We start from the raw sequence: 17,367 nt of genomic DNA, 5'->3' as shown, positions 1-17,367 counted from the left end.
TAAACAATAACAAGTATTTAATAGCAACAAAAAGGGAAAAGCGTAAAAATTTACTTTGAAAACTTGTTTACTGCTTAGTAAAAAATGAAAAATGTTAAATGAATAAAACTTTGACAATATGCATACTCTTTATAAATGATTGACAATTACATTTAATATAAATAAACTAAGCTAAAAATTAATTTTGAAAACTTATTATATAGTTTAACTTTTAGAAAAATCGTCTTATTGTTATCAGAAAAGTATATACATATAATAAAATTAATTTTGAAGGTTTATGCGTAGCATCAATTTATAGATATTCAACACTTTTTTTTCTCAATGAATCAAGCTATTTTGAAAACTAGTTATACTAAAACAATTACATAATAAGTGCCTTGATGTTTTATTACCATTTAAAAAAAGTTGATTATAAACACAGAAAATTAATAATAATCCCTGTTTTTTTAGTACGATGTAGTTTTTATAAGCTCCCAAATAAAAGTACCTAGTTAATTTGTTGATGCTAAAACTGTAAGTTTTTATCTATGGTTTTTAAATTAATCTATGGTTTTTTCAGTACGATGTAGCTTTTATAAATTTCCTAATAGAAATACTTAGTTAATTTATTTGAGGCTTTAAGTTCTTCATAAGTACCTTATTTGTTACAGTCGCACCATAATGGTAGAAACAGGATGTCAAAACGTTCAGCTCGCTTCAACCGTCCTCAGGCTCGCATTTGACCCTCTTGCCATCAACATTCTCTTTCTCATGCCCCTCATTTACATGATATTCCAGGTTTTTGACGTGAAAATATTTGTTTACAAGTTTTTTCACCTTAATGTTGTTGATTTGTTTTGTTTGTTTTTCGTTAGTTCATGTTGGTCCGTAAACACTATTGCGTAGTCTTTAAAGTTTAGCAGCCTTTTAAGAGATTTTTTTATCACGTGTGATTTTATCTTGGTGTGTTTTTAAGATTTAGAGTTTATGACGCCAAAAAGTTTTTAGATAATTGTTGAACAACTAAGCAGAAATTACGGAATACGGTATAGATTAGGTAAGCAATAAGGTAAAAAAAAGTTGCTTTTAGATTTTTTTAAAGTTTAAAGAAACTACATTTTAATAATCAGTTTCCATTATAATAAAAGCTATTTAGTTGAAAGGTATAAAAATACCAAGATATATATTCACAATAATGGCTTTTTAATGCAATAAACAGCTATATAATGGGGATGGCTGGTTAAGTTAAGACTATGAATAAAAATATTTTAAGAATAAATGGTCAGTATAAAAGTTAAATGTGATCGACTTTTTTTATTGTCTGCCACTTTATTATTATTTTTCTTTTAATACTTTGAAGTCAAAAAAACTTCATACGGAAAAAATACTAAGGATTATTTAAACGAGGTTGTGTTATTCAGATATTATCTTTTATAGCTGAGAGATCTTTAGAACAATAGAATTTTCTTATGCTTACTTTAGAAAAATTAATCTGTAGAGTTGTTCATGTTTTACAATCAGCGAAACGTCGTCAGTCAATAAAGTTTTTGCGAACAAAAAAAAATGTTTTGTTTTTCAAATGAACCCTTCTCTAAGATCTCTAAGAATTAATACCTTATACGTTTTTATTGATAAAAACAATTAAACAAAAATTTCAGTTGATAGAAGCTTTTGCTGTAATTGGATTTTTGCGGTTAGCAGAACATTGTAAAAATAAAGGAAAGTTGATTGAAACAAAAGATATAGATGAATCAGATTCATTTAGTAAAGAATATTCCGATAAAGGTTACTTACTTAAAATTTCTAAATCGTAACACATATAAACTTTTAGAAGTAATACTGTAATAATTTAAACGTTTTCCTACTTTTAAAAACTAGCAAATGTAAACTATCATAATTATTTAAAAGTTGTTTTCAACACCAATTAATTTCCTTTCTCGGAATTTTTTTTATTTTATTAGTATTAAGTTTAGTTTTTACATTCTGATAAATTTTTCAATGATAAAATTTTTGTTAAGACTCCACTTTATGCAGAATTTATGTTTTTTTATTGATCGTAAGCAAAGTTCATATAATAATGAATTTCATTATTTTCCTTATTTTTCTTACATCCATAGAAATAAAATCAAATTTAGCAGCAAAACAAGTAGCAATTTGAATTAATTCAACGAGTAAATAAACAGTTTAATTAATTTAAATTATATAAATGGTAATAATCAAATCACTGCTATACAGATTCAATTACAAAAAATCGCGATAACAGTGAGCTTTTGACATTAGTAATACCAGAGGCATACAACAAACAAGCTCAAAATGGAACACCAAATAATCAAAGACCACATAGCGTCGAGGCTTTAGATATTAAAGAAGCATGGCCATTGCAAGGAAAACCCAGCGAGTCTTGTTTAAACTCATTCGAACAAGCGAAATCTGAAAAATTTCTTTAAAACTATTCTTTTTACTAATCTAAAACTTTTTATGTTAAATTAAGTCCTTTTTGTACTTTTTTTATGTAAAAATTCGTTTTATTTTTTTTTCAATGTCTTAGCCTCGACTTTTTAGCAATATTTAAAATATTTTGATGGCAACTAAACAAACTTCGATAATATAATTTTACTACATAGAGTTCTTTTTAAAACACTTATACATGTTAATGCGAAGAAAAATAGTTATTAAAATTTTAAAAAAATATAGTATTTCCTTTTGATCATGATTGCTCGGAGAATAAAATTTAAACGTTCTTTATTATCTTATTTAGCTTAAATCTTCCTAATTAGTATCTTTTAAAAACATTTCTATCAATTTTTCTTATTAAGTTTAATTAAAAACAAAAGTTTATAGTAGTAACTTTATATAACTGTGATTAAACTAGTTTTACTTAAATAATAAAGTCTTAGATTCCTTTTACTTTTTATTTTCAATTGAAATCTTTTAAATCACGTTTTTTTGTACAATTATAACGTTGTATTTTAGGTTGTTGAAAAAAGTATATATTTACTCGTAGATTTTAAAAATATTTAAATACTGGTATGTATTTTTATTTGCATTAAAAGTGTGGCTTAAAATATTTAACTGTAAAAACTATTTTTAAAACTTAATTTTGTTAGCTAAAAACAAAATACAGACAATATTTGATAAATTTTTAAAATCTTTTGCAAGTTATTACTTTACGTCTACTTCTAACAATTAAAACTTTAAACTAGGTCATACACAATTTTAATAGACAACAAGACTTAATTTTTTGTATTTACATTTTTGTCTTAACATACTTAAAAAAACAGTATGGATATATTGTTATTAATTTATTTACTAATAATTTATCTCTTAAAGACATTTTAAATTTATGTTAATACTAATTTATTAGCATGTCATATACCTTTAAACAATATAGAACTGAAGTATTTTTTGTACTTTTATCTCTATTTTTTTAACTTGCTTTTGTTTAAAGTAAAGCCTGCAAAGCTTGTATACACGCGTCTTAAATATTTAACAACTCAATAGATCAAACTAAAAAACGTTTTTTGTTGAATATATTTAGTCATTTCTAACTAGAGAAACATTGTAATAGAAGTGTTAAAAATCGCGAGGACTAATAAACTTTTTTAGGTTATAAAAATCAAAAAAAATCCAATTAATAAACTTAAGTTTTAGTTAACGTCAGTAGAGACAGTTTTCAAACACAAACTTGAAAATATTTTTTTAGCCAAATATACATTTTTAATCCTAACTTAGTTATATGAACTAAATTTGATGATACAACTATCAAAAATCGTTTATTATGTAAATAAAAAATAAAATATTAACAAGGTTATTACTATATTTAAAAAATACAGTACAAATAATTAAAAATTAAAGTAATTAAAAGCTTTGCTCATATTACATTATATTTTTTGTTGCTCAGCAGAGGTTAATTGTATTATAAAATATATATATATCTTAATATATTTATTCTATCGTTGTGATAATAGTTTGTTTTTATGACATTCAGAAAATCTTGAAAAATTTATTTCATGAGAACAAACTTTGTTATATTTCTTTTGTTCTTTAATATCTATACTTTAAATTCAAAAAACCTAAACATCTTGAACTATAAAAATCACTTATGTAGTTTTAGCATACTTTAAAACAACACCATGTATAATATACATAGTTACATATAAATTGCATATATGCTTACTGTAAATTACTGAGTAAAATTGACTGCTAACTATAACTCCTTAAATTAAAGCACTACAACAAAGTTAGTCGTTTGTCACCAAACAAATGTGCTAAATTTAAAAATTCTTAACTAAACTTTTATTTGTTGTTCATGTATGTATTTTTTTTAAACTTTATGAGATTTTTAAACAATTAAATAAAAACAATCAATAACCTTTAGTCCCAAAAAATAAGAATTTACAAAGCTAGAAATATTAAAAAATGACAAAGACGCGTGGCAGAAACTTTATTTATGGAAGAACATTTAAAAAAAAATTCATTTCGATAGGATTTTTATTTTACATTAAAAATCAACTACAATAAAAACACATCAAAAAAATTTTATATGTAATGTAGTTTAGTTTATTTTAATTTGTTAAAAGTAATATTCTATACAAAAAGAAAGTTAATTTTATTAAGAGCGTAAAAGCCTTTGGTCTCATTAAAAGAATTTTGAAAAATTAATTAGTTAGTTTTATCAAAAAAAAGTGCAATATATAACAGTAGTTTCTGTAGATAAATTAAAGTATTTATGTTTGTTTAGGGTCGCCAATCTTTTGAGCAATCATAACATGAATTACTAGAAACTGGCCTAATTTATCTGAAAATTTCTTGGTAAAGTCAAATAAACTTGGCACGTACGGTAATATTAACTTTAAGCCTATGGCTGTTTAAAATTTCATATACTCCACAACTACTAAGAATAAGACAATAAAGTTTGCAAAACACCTAATTTGTTTAAAAAGGGTAACAAACTTGACAAAATGAAACTTTAAAATATATAATTGCATAGTATGTGATAAGCTTATTGTCAATTAATTTTATAGAACTGCCTAATTTTTTTTTACACTTGCGTTTGGTAGGTTTACTTATAATTTTTCTAATATATAAAACAGCTAATATCAACATGTATTAATTGTGTTAATTGGCAACTTACTTTTAACACTAATAGTAAATGAGAAGATACTTTGAATGTCTATATAACAAAATACAAAAATGTATCAAGTTTCTAATCACTTACAACCTAGCTTCAACTTTCCTGAGTTAAAAAAAAATCAAGTTAGTATTAGTTAATTCGATTGAGTGACAACCCTGTTATATGAAGAAAGTTAGTCAAAAATAGTACATAAAATATAAGGCATGATATTTTTCATTATAGTAAACTAATCGAATGTTAGCAGAAACACAAAAATCAGTAACAAAAATTTTGAAAAAACAAGATTTATAAAATAATAAGGCTTTTATACCATTTGCTTCAAAACATAATAACTTAAATTATCCAAAAGTTTCATTTGTAAAAATAATCTAAAACTATTTCAACAAACAAAAACATCTACTACTAACAAATATGATACTAGTGATCACCATTATTAAACAAACAGTTTACCTAAACTATCTTGAAAGTTTATGTACTAATTTTTTTTTATCTTTAATAGAAAATCCAAATATTAGATGAGGAAATCCAGTTTTAAACAGTTGTATTGGCAATGAACAATGTTATCTGTACAAAGGAGGCTGCTGTTCTGGGACGATTCCATTTACTTTCATGTAACTGGTCACTTGGTCGGGAACTTCAGCCAAGACAGCTTTCGCCAGACGAGCTGAACTCATGACTGAGCTGCTGCCAGATTTCATGTAATCCATGAAGGGTACAAACTGTTGTAAAAAAAATAATCTTTTTAAGTTAAAGTAAATTAAAAATTTTAATGAGCTTTTTTCACCTTTTTATTATTTATAAAAAAGTCGTGTGTGCTCACCTTGAAAAGAAATCATTATTTAATTAAAATCAAAACTAATATAAAAAAAAATGAGTGTTGAAATACTAAACACTACAAACTTGTACGATGTCCCTTACAGCTTTTTTTCCTCGACTTTCCAGTCTAACATCATCTCCATCTAATTCATCCATAGCTGTTATAAAACATATTTTTAAGTAAGTTCTAATTATTCACCAATTTAATAAATTAGTTCTATGTGGTAGTTTTGGACACTAAATATTGTTCACTTAAATTTTTAATAGTGCTAAATCATAATGATTAAATTAATTAAAGATATATTGATATGCTATAAGATAGAAGAACACTAAAAATTTAACTATTTTACATATTAAACTATGTATTCTTGAAAACAAAGTGTAAATGATTTTAATGATTATTGTGAAATGTAAAATATTTATTTTTTATTATTTTAAAAATGATGGGTAAAATAAGTTTTTACACAATATTGCTAAAAATTACATAAAACTCTTTGTTTTTCAAAAAAAACATTTATATATTATTTTAACAACTTATAAAGAACCTAACACAACTTAAACAAAGTTTATTTGAACTATGAACTTAATATATGAACTTGTTAATAATACTTTTTATTTACAGCGGAAAACACGCTAACCCTCAAAATCGGCATCTCCAACGCCAACTATGATAATGGACAGTGGAAGACTTGACGCCCTGACAATTGCGTTCTTGGTGGCTTCCATGTCTGTTATTATGCCGTCTGTTATCATGAGAAGGACGAAATACGACAGCCTCTGTTCACCTTGCAGCGCGTCTACAGCCATCCTGTGAATTTTATCAACTTTTTCTATTACTTTTTTTATTAATTCACAATCATCTTGTAGATATAAGTTTTTTTTTATTACAAAAATAAATATATATGTTTTTTTTTACAATCTTTTAACTACAAAATTTTTATAACTACTACCTTTCAAATGCAACCAAATAACTAACTGTGCAACGTTGTTGATGATGGGTGAGAAGTTAGTAGGGCCGTACAGCTGCACACTCCTGATGCAAGACTGGTAAGCGGCTAGAACTCCGTCTATTCCGTGGCAAGACGGCTGATTAGGATCGAAGTTCTGGTGCATATCAAACAAAAATAATGGCATTTTCAGATTAAAACAAAATTAGTAAAATTACTGGCTTCTTAAATATAATTTTAATTATTAGGTTTTTAAGTAAAACAACTAAATCAAGATATTGAATAAAAAATCTAAATTGTTTAATTATATTTTTCTCTTACATAACTTGAAAAATATTAGTAATGTAAAACTTAGTTATTCTACATGCTTAAAAAAACTTATTTTTATATATTATTTATAAATAAAATGTTAGTAAAAAATTGTGTTTTTAATTTATTTCTTAGTTTTCTTACTGCAAATGTAACAAACCACTGCGAAATTGTGAGAAACTTGTCCACTTGGGGGCAGGCGAGCACCGAACCCATAAGTTGGAAACATTCGGTCTGTATCATAGTCTTGAATGATGCCACCTACCGACTGAAAAATGGTAGTACAAAATTAAAGATAATAGGATTAATATTATTGTAGTTCAACTATCTATAACTTTCTAATCCGTTAAAAACTGTAACCATTAAAATTTACGAAGTCAAAACAATCAATAAAACTTTTAGAGTTAAAAAAATTAAGTGCGTAGGTGATTATTTATATATATAGTTATTACATAAAATAATATTGCAATCAAATAAACCTTTATAAAAAATGATTAAATTTTTAGATTTTATCAAAATATATACGCTACAAAAACAACTAAGAAAGTTAATTATTAAAAGTTATAATATATTTTCTTAATTGTTTAAAACAAATTAAACTAATTTAACTAATTCATTAAATTACATTCCCGCTTATTGAAAAAAAAAATTATTGTTCGATACTAAATATAGAATATGAGTAAACATAGCTTAACAATTACTTCTATTGTTAAGAATTAAAGTTGAATTGTAAACAAAAACGCTTTCTTCAAAGTTTTTTTATAGTCATTGTTAAGAACTAGTTTTTAAAACAGTCAGTTTTTGCTTATTTTGAAATATTCAAACTATCAGTCATACTTTGTTTCTTATAATTTCTAACTAAATTTGAAATACTTAAAAACTATCCTATCAAACAAATTTTGCTTAACCTTAATTTTACAATATACAAAAGCTTTATTAAGTACTAATCAAACACTTTAAATTAATAAGTTTGAAAATATTTAACCAATTAAATTGTAATTACTTATACTCAATTAACGAACCATAGTTGACGATTGTTTACGCTGAACGAAAACCAATACTATAGGTTAAATAGTTCAATAGTTAAAAATATTTACTTTCTCAATACAAGTCATGTGATAAAAATAAGTAAATACCAATCAGTACTTTCCGCAAAATATTTCACTGCATGCTTTTTATAAAATTTTCCATAAACTATCAAAAAATCTACCAACTAAATTATTAGATTACTGTTATGATAACGATGCAAAAAAAATTGAGATTAATGAAAAAATGTTGTACGCTTAACTTTTTTAAGATTACTTATAAATAGTTGTTAAAAAAAAAGCTTTATGTTTAAAAAAATATTAATTAAGTAGTTTTTACTAAATGTTATACTTAAATACCTAAAATTACAAAACCTGAGAAAATTACAAATTTTAAAATATTCCAATAGATAATTTTATGAATCTACTTAGTACAGTTTAAACAACAGATAAATAAAACTTGAAAACAAACAATTCAAACCAACCTGTATGGCAAGCGAATACTGGTTAGGGCGTTGAGGGTGAATGTAATGCAGTGAACTAGGTTGTGTTGGGTTTCCATTTGAACCGGTGAAATCAATTGCAACAACAAAATTCATGTCTAACCTGGAATGTTAAATATAAATTATAAACTTGAAAATTTAATACTAGTAAAGTCATAAATTTTATGTCAGCTTTATAATAAGATTAACAGCTCTTTTTTACATATGCTGGTGTAGCGAGTTTAAAAAAAAATCACACATGTTTATTTGTTATTTGTATATTAAACTTTTTTTGTTCAAAACAAACTTTTATTTGATCTAAAGATCCTTTAAGATTAACATTTATAAACAATACTGTATTCCAATAGTAATGTTAGTTTTTTGCAAGACAAACAAAAAAAATACTGCAAAAGACAGGACTTAAAGATTTTATAAATCTTAATTTATATATATGTATGTGTATAAAATTTAAAAAAAAGCACTAAAGGCTTTTAGACTAAAAAAATATAAGGTACAACAGGCTATAGACCTATCATTGACGATTAAATATTAATAATGCATAGATTTTTTATTAAACTAATTATACAAAACTACAACAGCTCGTTTTAAAAATATAAAAATGTTTATTTTAATAAAAAACTTTAAAAACTTCAGATTTGCAATATTAAAAATACAGCTTTATGGTTTTATTAGTTAAAAAACTATAAGTACTAACCCTCCGCGTAAATATTCTAAAAACGAGTAATTTTTACGAAACTTGAAAAAATTAAGATGTATAGTTCCAGGACTTTTTTTCGATTTTTTCTTCGGATGTTCGAGCTGAAATTTAAAAGGAGTTTTTACAAAGCTGTCCACATTAAACATTTTATTTATTTTTAGAACTAACTAGATAGATTGATGTAAATTTTTAATTGAGAACTTTAGATATAATATTTTTAGTACTTAAACAAGTTGCTTCATTAAAGATTAATCTATACGTGCATATATTTGTAAATTTGTTTCAAACTATTTTAACAACAAAATTTAAAAAAAAAACTGTATTCCTTTAAAAAAAAAAAGTGTCAACTTCTTTTTTTAATTTTTTTAATCGAAATAAATTTTGGCATTAATCTGCTTATTAGTCCAAAGTTTTTTATACGTCAGAAAAATTAATTTTATAAAACTTACGGGATAAATATTATCATTTCCAACTCCATGTTCTAATCTATTCACAGATGTTTCAAAAGTTCCAATTAAGTGGTGGCTGCTTAATTTACAATTTTTTCACAAAAATATTAAAGTTTGTTATTAAACAGCGTAACATCTAATTTTAAAAAAATACTGAAATTTCTATTGCAGACCTTGTTAAGTGCGGTAAATTTATTGCACTAATGTAAACAAACTAATTGTTTTAAACGAAAATTAGCAAGTTTGAAATCGAAATCTTAACATATATTTCAAATCAAAACTTTTGTCAGGTTAATTTACCCTAATTTTTATACTTTAATCCTTATAAAAGAAATATAGAACTTAGTGTTCTGTTCAACTCTTATAAAATATAAAACAAAAATAAAAATGTACATTATATATTCAATTAATCACAAAACTTAAAAACTTACGATCCGTTAGAATAATAATCATAGACTTCAACTTTTATAGTTCTATCTCTGTCTCCGTTACAGAGTTTTTGAATTGAGTACTCCTTCCTTCTCCAAGACGGGTTTGCTCCACTAGTTGTCTCTGTTTTCGCACAAACAGTGTACCTATGAGACGATTATTAAAAATTATCAAAAACTTAGAAACTCTAAACAGCAATGAACATTTTTCATCGGCACAAACATTACTGTGATGGTTGCATTTAAAAGATAATAAAAGTGTAATTTTTAAAAAGCACTTCATATAAAACACACTATGTTATGTTTTTTAAAATTTAATGCTGAACCATAACATTGTTTTACTTAAATAAAATAATTAAAAAATAACAACTTAATTAGATATAAATCTGAACACTTATTCAGAACTTAAATTTCTTTTGACTTAAAAAATTACTTAAAAATTATGTAAAAGTAAATTTTTAGTGATCTAATTATATTTTTTTTAAATGACCTATCACGAAAAAATACTTCAATATTATAAACTCTATAAACAAACCTAAATGCTTTAGAAATATACCAACTAAGAACTATTTGTAAATTTATAGTTATTAGAACTAAAAAAAAATATTATAATAATTCAAGATTTATGAATACGTAATTTATAACATAACTGTAACATTAACTGTAATAATCAATTTAAGTATAAACTTATAATTATTGTAAACTTATACTAACTTATTTGTTAAGATTAGTATAGCAACGTTTAATGAATGAAATAATTCATTCAAAGCTGATTTAATGATTTTAGTAAACCTCCTATAAACTTCTTGAGGCTTTTCTTTTTAATTTTTCAATTTCAACAGGTGCTTTTCTGTTTGTTTTTATTTTTTTTCAATAATTGTTTCTTGCCAGAAAAATAACTGCCTATAGTAAGGGTATACTGGCAAATTTTTTTAACACAACGATCTTAAATAATAAGGACTTTTTATTAGAGTTTTTTAGTAATTTAATAATCAGGGGTGCCAAATGTTAAGATAGATTTTTCCTATAAACCGAAACTTCAGTACTTTATATGTACAATTATTTAAAAATCCATGATTTTCAGTAATTCTTTTTTTTTTTTCAAAAACTTTCAAATTACATTTTTCCAGGTTTTTTTATAACCTAAATTGTCAAACTCCAGGTTTTTTGAGGATTCAAGGTTTTATTGACAACCATGAATAATGTAAAACGAAAACAAGTTAACTAGAAAATATAAAAAAAATCACGTTTGTAAACCAACCTGTTGTCCTCGTTGCACCTTAAGAACACCAGGAAAGGGGAAAGGCCACTAAACCATTTCTTGTTTTCTAAATTTTTTCCATTAAAACCCATTTCTAAAGTGTCCTTACACTGACTAATTTCTTCTCCTCTCAATATTATCTCACCTTGGTCTCTAACTCTCCCTTCGCCTCTGTTGTAAAAGTTTTAGATAAAGAGGGTTATAGAGTTTGCAACAAAAAGTATGTATGATGATTGTGTTCTCACTTTTTACTTAAACAAAGTGACTCATATGACAACTAGTTTTTGATGTTCACGTATTTATTTTTAATAATCTATGGGTAAAACTATAAACAAAATAGTCTGAGTTTTATAAAAGTTTCATACTTCAATAAACTTACTTCAGACTTCTTTTAAACGTGGACGACGCGGAGACAATTTCACCTAAAGTGCATGTAGCACTTCCAAGAAAATCCTGTGTAAACGATAATTTATGTTGTTATCTATTTTAAACTGAAATAGACATCTTTTATTTCAAAACTTTATAAAAACTGATTATTTTTTCTATTAAATATGAGATATAAATTTTGAATAAACCTTGGAGGAAAGCAAGAGAAACAATTATCTCACCAGAAGTAAACTTGTTCAAATTATAGATAGAAAAATATAGAACTTAACTATATAAATATGATTAAAATTCAGTTTACTTTTTATAACAAAATTTTGCAAATTTAACTTAATAAATAGCTTTAAAAACACTAAAAAAATTTAAATTACAAAAACTTATTGAAAATAAAGATTGGTAATTTTATTAATACTAATAATACGTTATATGAATAACGTTAATAAACATTAATGTTTTAAAATGTGTTTAAACCACTATTATTTTGTATAAGTAAGTTTAACTTACATGATCAGATAGCTTTGATGATTCAGAGTCTATGTCATACCTTAAAATAAATATTTGTTATTTAGCTATTTACATAAATATAATTTACAATTACATACTAGATAACAACTTATAATTACAAAAGTACAGGCTGTTTATTTTTCTACTTAAAGTGTGACCATATAGAATTTTTACACAAAATTGCGCTAAAACATACGAAAATTATTATTTGTTGCAATTATAAAAAGATAAGTAAACATAATTTATTTTATTTTTTTAGAATACTTTAACTATTACTGTAAGTTAGTGTGTAAAGCTTGAGATGAATCTACTAGGTTAAAAAGGACCGAAAAGTTTGAAGCATCAAACAGAAAAACACTATAATTTTTTTAATTATTTAGTATGACGCACAAATATATTTACATGCTTATACATATAAATCTTAAATACTTATGTTAGTAAATACTTACTTATATGAAACGTTTATTTAACTATTTTTTTAATTAGAATAGTTACTAAAACACAATTTATGCAAAAAGAATAATACAACTTTGTTGTGTACAACTGTTGTTTGTTTTTGTCAGTTCAAAATATTATTCATTTATTTCAAATAACTAAAACAAGTATTTACTCAATAGTAAAACTATTTATAATAATACTCAATAATTTATGGTAATAGAAAAAAGACATGGTTGTATACAGATTATTTAAATATTTATATTCTAGCTAAAAAAAATTATTTAAACTTTAACTTCTTAATTTTTTTTTTGAGATAAACGGAATCAAGGCGTTTTAAAGTTTACAGGATACTTAGTTTAAACTCAACATTTTTTTTTGATACCGTGTACATACTAGAAGAAATCACTTTAAATATTTTTAAATAAACTGAAAGTTCAATTACAAAAATTTCATATTGCATTAAAATTTACTACCACTAGACTATTTAACTTATTTTTATGAAGTATTTATTTTACTTATATATTCAAATCATTCAAATAAACAAGAAAACTTTCCTGGAGTAATTATATTGAAAAATATATAAGGTTGAAATTTATAGATTTTAGAAATATTAAAACTTATTCACATTTTTTGTATATAATAGTCAGTACCATAAGAACCATAGAAACAATAAAACAAATACATTTATTTCAACTTACACATCAAAACGAAGATGCTGTCTTTCTTCAAAAAAGTAATCAATTACAAACTTTCGTACAAATTCAGGTTCAAGTGTGTTTTGAATTGCTTCTGTTCTACCAAACTAAAAATTTTTTTGAAAATATATTAGATTATTAAATTAGACATTATAATTATTAGAACTCTTTAGAAAAAATATTTAATTAAAAGTTAACAGTATAAAAAAAAGTGAACAATAGTTAATATTTATACCAAAATTGCCACTTTTTGAGGCAAAAACTCGAGCCTGAGTGACCAAAAACTAGCCTGAAAAACTTCAAACTAGCCAGAGTCAGTCTAAGTTTTTGCAAAAATAAAAAAAAGCAAAGCAATAAAACAAGAAATAAAAAATTGTTGATTGAAATTGTATACTAAAAAACAAAATAATGATAATAATAATAATTACAATAATAATAATTGTAATAACAATAAATATAATAAGACTAATATAGTTGACAGTACAACTTTAAAGAAAAAAGGTTAATCAAATATTCATAAAAACTAGCTTGAGATTTAAAAAAGATAAAATTTTCAAAAAAAAAGTTTAAACTAGTCTGAGTTTTTTAAACAACCTAAAAAATTAAACTAGCTTAAGTTGACCCAATTGTATTGTAAGCCTTAACAAATTATCTAAATTTAAGAATACTATTATTATAATGTATTTAAATATACTTATACTCCTTCTAACTGGAAAAAAAGATAATGTGTGATTTAAACTGTATCAACATAAAAATACTATCAATGATATGATAACAAAATTTAGCAGCTAGTGTTCTTACATTAAGGCCATAGGGGGAGTCTGACATCTTTTTTTTTTTTAATTAACTTTGGCTTTTATATGAAAGCTTTAAATACAAACTACAAGCCTATTTTTATTGAATTCAAAAATATCATTTAACTTTTGAGATATTTTATTTTTTGTAAAAAGCTTGTATGGACCGCAAATTTTTGGAGGTCAACTTTCTCGGGCATTTAAAAATTCAATAAAAACCTATGTCCTCCTTCATTTTTCAAGCAATCTTCTTCAAATTTTCAGGAAATTTTCTTATATTAAAAGGAAAAAATATTACTTATGAATTTTAATAATATAAAAAATAAAAATTTTATCACCAAAATTAAAATAAAAAGATTCTAAAGTAACATTTTTTTGTTATTTTATAAAGATTAGACTGTGAAAGTTTGAAGAAGATTGCTTGAAAATGTAGGAGGAGATAGATTTTAAATAAAATAGTCTTTTTTTGTTGTTTTAATTTTCGCTTCCCATAGGGAACCTAATATGCGGCCCAACTTTGACTAATCATATCTCAAAAAATAATTTGAATTTTTTACAACGATAAAAAGCATTTTCAAGCTTAGAAAAAACTCTATAAAATAAGATCAACTTGTAAAAAACATGGCTTACCCCCCCCCCCCCTATGGTCTTAAATCACAAATGTAATAAAAACTATTGCTACAAAACTAATTGAAAAACGGTTAACTTTTTTTTATGATGTTTACAAAACTATTAACAGCATATATCAAATGTTTTGATAAATAAGTATCTATTTCGTACGTTTTGTAAAAATTGTTCATAGAAAATTATTGCAGAAAATAACAATCGACAGTCATTTGTAATTACCAACATGTCAAAACATACTAACTAAAAACTACAATGAATTTAATGTATCGATCTAAACATTTAAATTTGTTTGTTTTAAACAAACTTAGATTAAATTAATAAAAACTGTTATTTATTTAAATTTTTGTAGACAAAATGTAAGCAAAAAACAAATTACCAAGCCATTTTATAATAAAATTAATAACAAAATTAGCGCGTCTGCGCCTTAAAATCATTGTAGTATTGATATCTTAAGTTTTCAAAACAAAATAAAACTTCTAGTATTTAAAACATTTACCTCTCTCCATTCTTTTGTTCCAAGAGCTTGAGTAAACAGTACGACCACTAAAAAATAAAAACACTTCACTATCCTACACTAGTTTTAATTTTAATCTATAATAACTAAATTCAAACAAAGTAGTATTTTAATTATAATACAAGAAAATATCACTTAAAGAACAAGGTATTAAATAATTAACTTACTTGGATCTGACTTTGAAAAGTAATCTGCATCAATAAGGTTTCTGAAATATAATAAATTTAAATTAGTTGTACATATGCTAAATTTCTATCAAATGTTTTCCTTTTTTTTTGATTTTTTACTAAAAAGTATAAGGTGACATGTTTGATTTATAATTAAGTTTTATTAAAGTAGAAATAATTGTTTTTAGAATTTACCAGTGTGATTTATACAATTTTAGCTGCAAAGAAATCAATTTTTATAAATCATTAAAAACATATACACATAATTAAGCATGTAAAATAAGATGGTAAAATTCATTTTATATTTAGTTTATGAGCTGTTGATGTAAAGTAGTTATTAATATATAAGTATATGTCAAATATTTTTTCAATGTTTATTATCTAACTTTAAACTTATTTTGTGTTTATAGTACTAAAAGTAGTAGTTTTTACATAGTTTTCTATTTTACTTTGTAAAATTTTCAAAAATCTTACACTTTTTTTTCAATCACTAAAACAGGTTGGTGACATGTTTTTATGGAAATTTATTCAGTAGTTTCAAAGTTCACACTTTACTGCTTTTATTTTAGTGTTATTGACAACAGAATATAAAAAATTGAATAATTTAACCTCATAAAAATTTATTTTATTTATACTATTCAGAAAAGAACTTAGTTAATTGTTGACCAGCAAATCAAAAGAATTCAAATTAAAAAATTTAGTGATGATTTTTATGCATGGTCTATTTTTAACTAAATGATTGATTTAGCAAATCTCTATTAAAAACAAGTAATAAACTTCTTTTGTCAGTTTGGAAAAGATTTAATTACTGATTTTCTAGTATTTAAATAAAACTTATAACTATTAGATATTAGTATCAATACTTAAAAGTTAAACTTAAATATAACTGTTTATACAACCTTTAATTATATCTGATAATTTTTTTGTTTCTAATTCAAAAAACAAAAAAAAAAAACCTTTGTTTAGTTTGAAAATTTGGATAAAAAAAAGTTGCAGTCCGTATGTTTGTATTAAAAACTTTTACATAACTGACTATATCTCAAAAATTAATTGCAAATTTTATTTTCTATTAAAAATCACTTGTATTTCATTTGTTAAGCATTCACATAAAACACTAGGGTTTTTATTAATAAAGGTCTTAAATTTATATAGCTTTAACTTAATTGAACAATTCTAATGATATATTTTTTTTAATTTAGTGTACTAATAAAGTTGTTGAACAAAAAGCACCAACATATATTGATAAATTTTTACCTGCATGAAACTGATACTTCAACTGATGAAACTGGCTGTGCATTTGTTGGATCTCCGCCTGCTCCAAACGATGGAGAGTAAGGAGGAGGGTTTCCTTGAAATGGGGGAGCAGAAGCCATTATTGTTGTTTGTTATCAAAAAATTAATTAACTAAAAGTCTAAACGTTAATAATTTCCACTATTAAATTTTTTGAAAACATTATGTTTAAGTCTTAAAACACTGGTGTCCAAATAAAAAAATCATTATACTTTCTTGAAAAGCAATATTAAAAACAGTAAAAACCATGAATACAAAATAAAATTTCATGAAAATATATTTGATCTATAGCAAAAGATCAATAAACAAAAACAAAGAATTGTATTAAAAATTATTTAATTTTAGCAGTTTTTCAACAGTAAGTAGAGTTTTAAGCAAAATTTTCTAATGCAGCAAATATTATGA

At 24.0% G+C, this 17,367-nt stretch overlaps 1 protein-coding gene across 2 annotated transcripts; it reads right to left on the bottom strand.

Moving 5' to 3' along the window:
• Positions 1-4,538: 4,538 nt before the first annotated feature.
• LOC145832122 (copine-8-like) lies at positions 4,539-17,076 on the bottom strand. Of its 2 annotated transcripts, none has more exons than XM_082939480.1 (16): positions 16,926-17,076; positions 15,672-15,712; positions 15,487-15,533; positions 13,573-13,676; positions 12,437-12,476; positions 11,928-12,001; positions 11,549-11,719; positions 10,291-10,434; positions 9,860-9,938; positions 9,408-9,511; positions 8,696-8,816; positions 7,346-7,453; positions 6,906-7,033; positions 6,568-6,737; positions 6,014-6,087; positions 4,539-5,832 (listed from the first exon to the last, which is right to left on the bottom strand). In XM_082939480.1, exons 1-16 carry the CDS (start codon positions 17,042-17,044, stop codon positions 5,674-5,676), a joined length of 1,683 nt encoding a protein of 560 aa, XP_082795606.1. In that variant the 5' UTR covers positions 17,045-17,076; the 3' UTR covers positions 4,539-5,673. The 2 variants fall into 2 exon arrangements, with proteins under 2 accessions (XP_082795606.1, XP_082795613.1); XM_082939487.1 differs by having other exon boundaries at positions 9,860-9,935.
• Positions 17,077-17,367: the final 291 nt, after the last annotated feature.

This window comes from Thalia democratica, chromosome 1, assembly GCF_965202585.1.
Source record: "Thalia democratica chromosome 1, ktThaDemo2.hap1.1, whole genome shotgun sequence".
Taxonomy (NCBI): Eukaryota; Metazoa; Chordata; class Thaliacea; order Salpida; family Salpidae; genus Thalia; species Thalia democratica.
Note: the sequence above shows the minus strand (reverse complement) of the source record. Positions and strands in the feature narration are given on the sequence as shown.

What these genes read in the sequence shown, in the direction of transcription:
- LOC145832122 (XM_082939480.1), bottom strand. Translation starts at nt 17,044, where the DNA reads ATGGCTTCTGCTCCCCCATTTCAAGGAAACCCTCCTCCTTACTCTCCA. An exon ending in ACGTTTAAAAGAAGTCTGAA is followed by an intron (nt 11,720 to 11,927) that starts GTAAGTTTATTG and finishes CTTTTACAACAG; the next exon opens with AGGCGAAGGGAGAGTTAGAG. An exon ending in TGGAGATGCCGATTTTGAGG is followed by an intron (nt 6,088 to 6,567) that starts GTTAGCGTGTTT and finishes GTTTTATAACAG; the next exon opens with CTATGGATGAATTAGATGGA.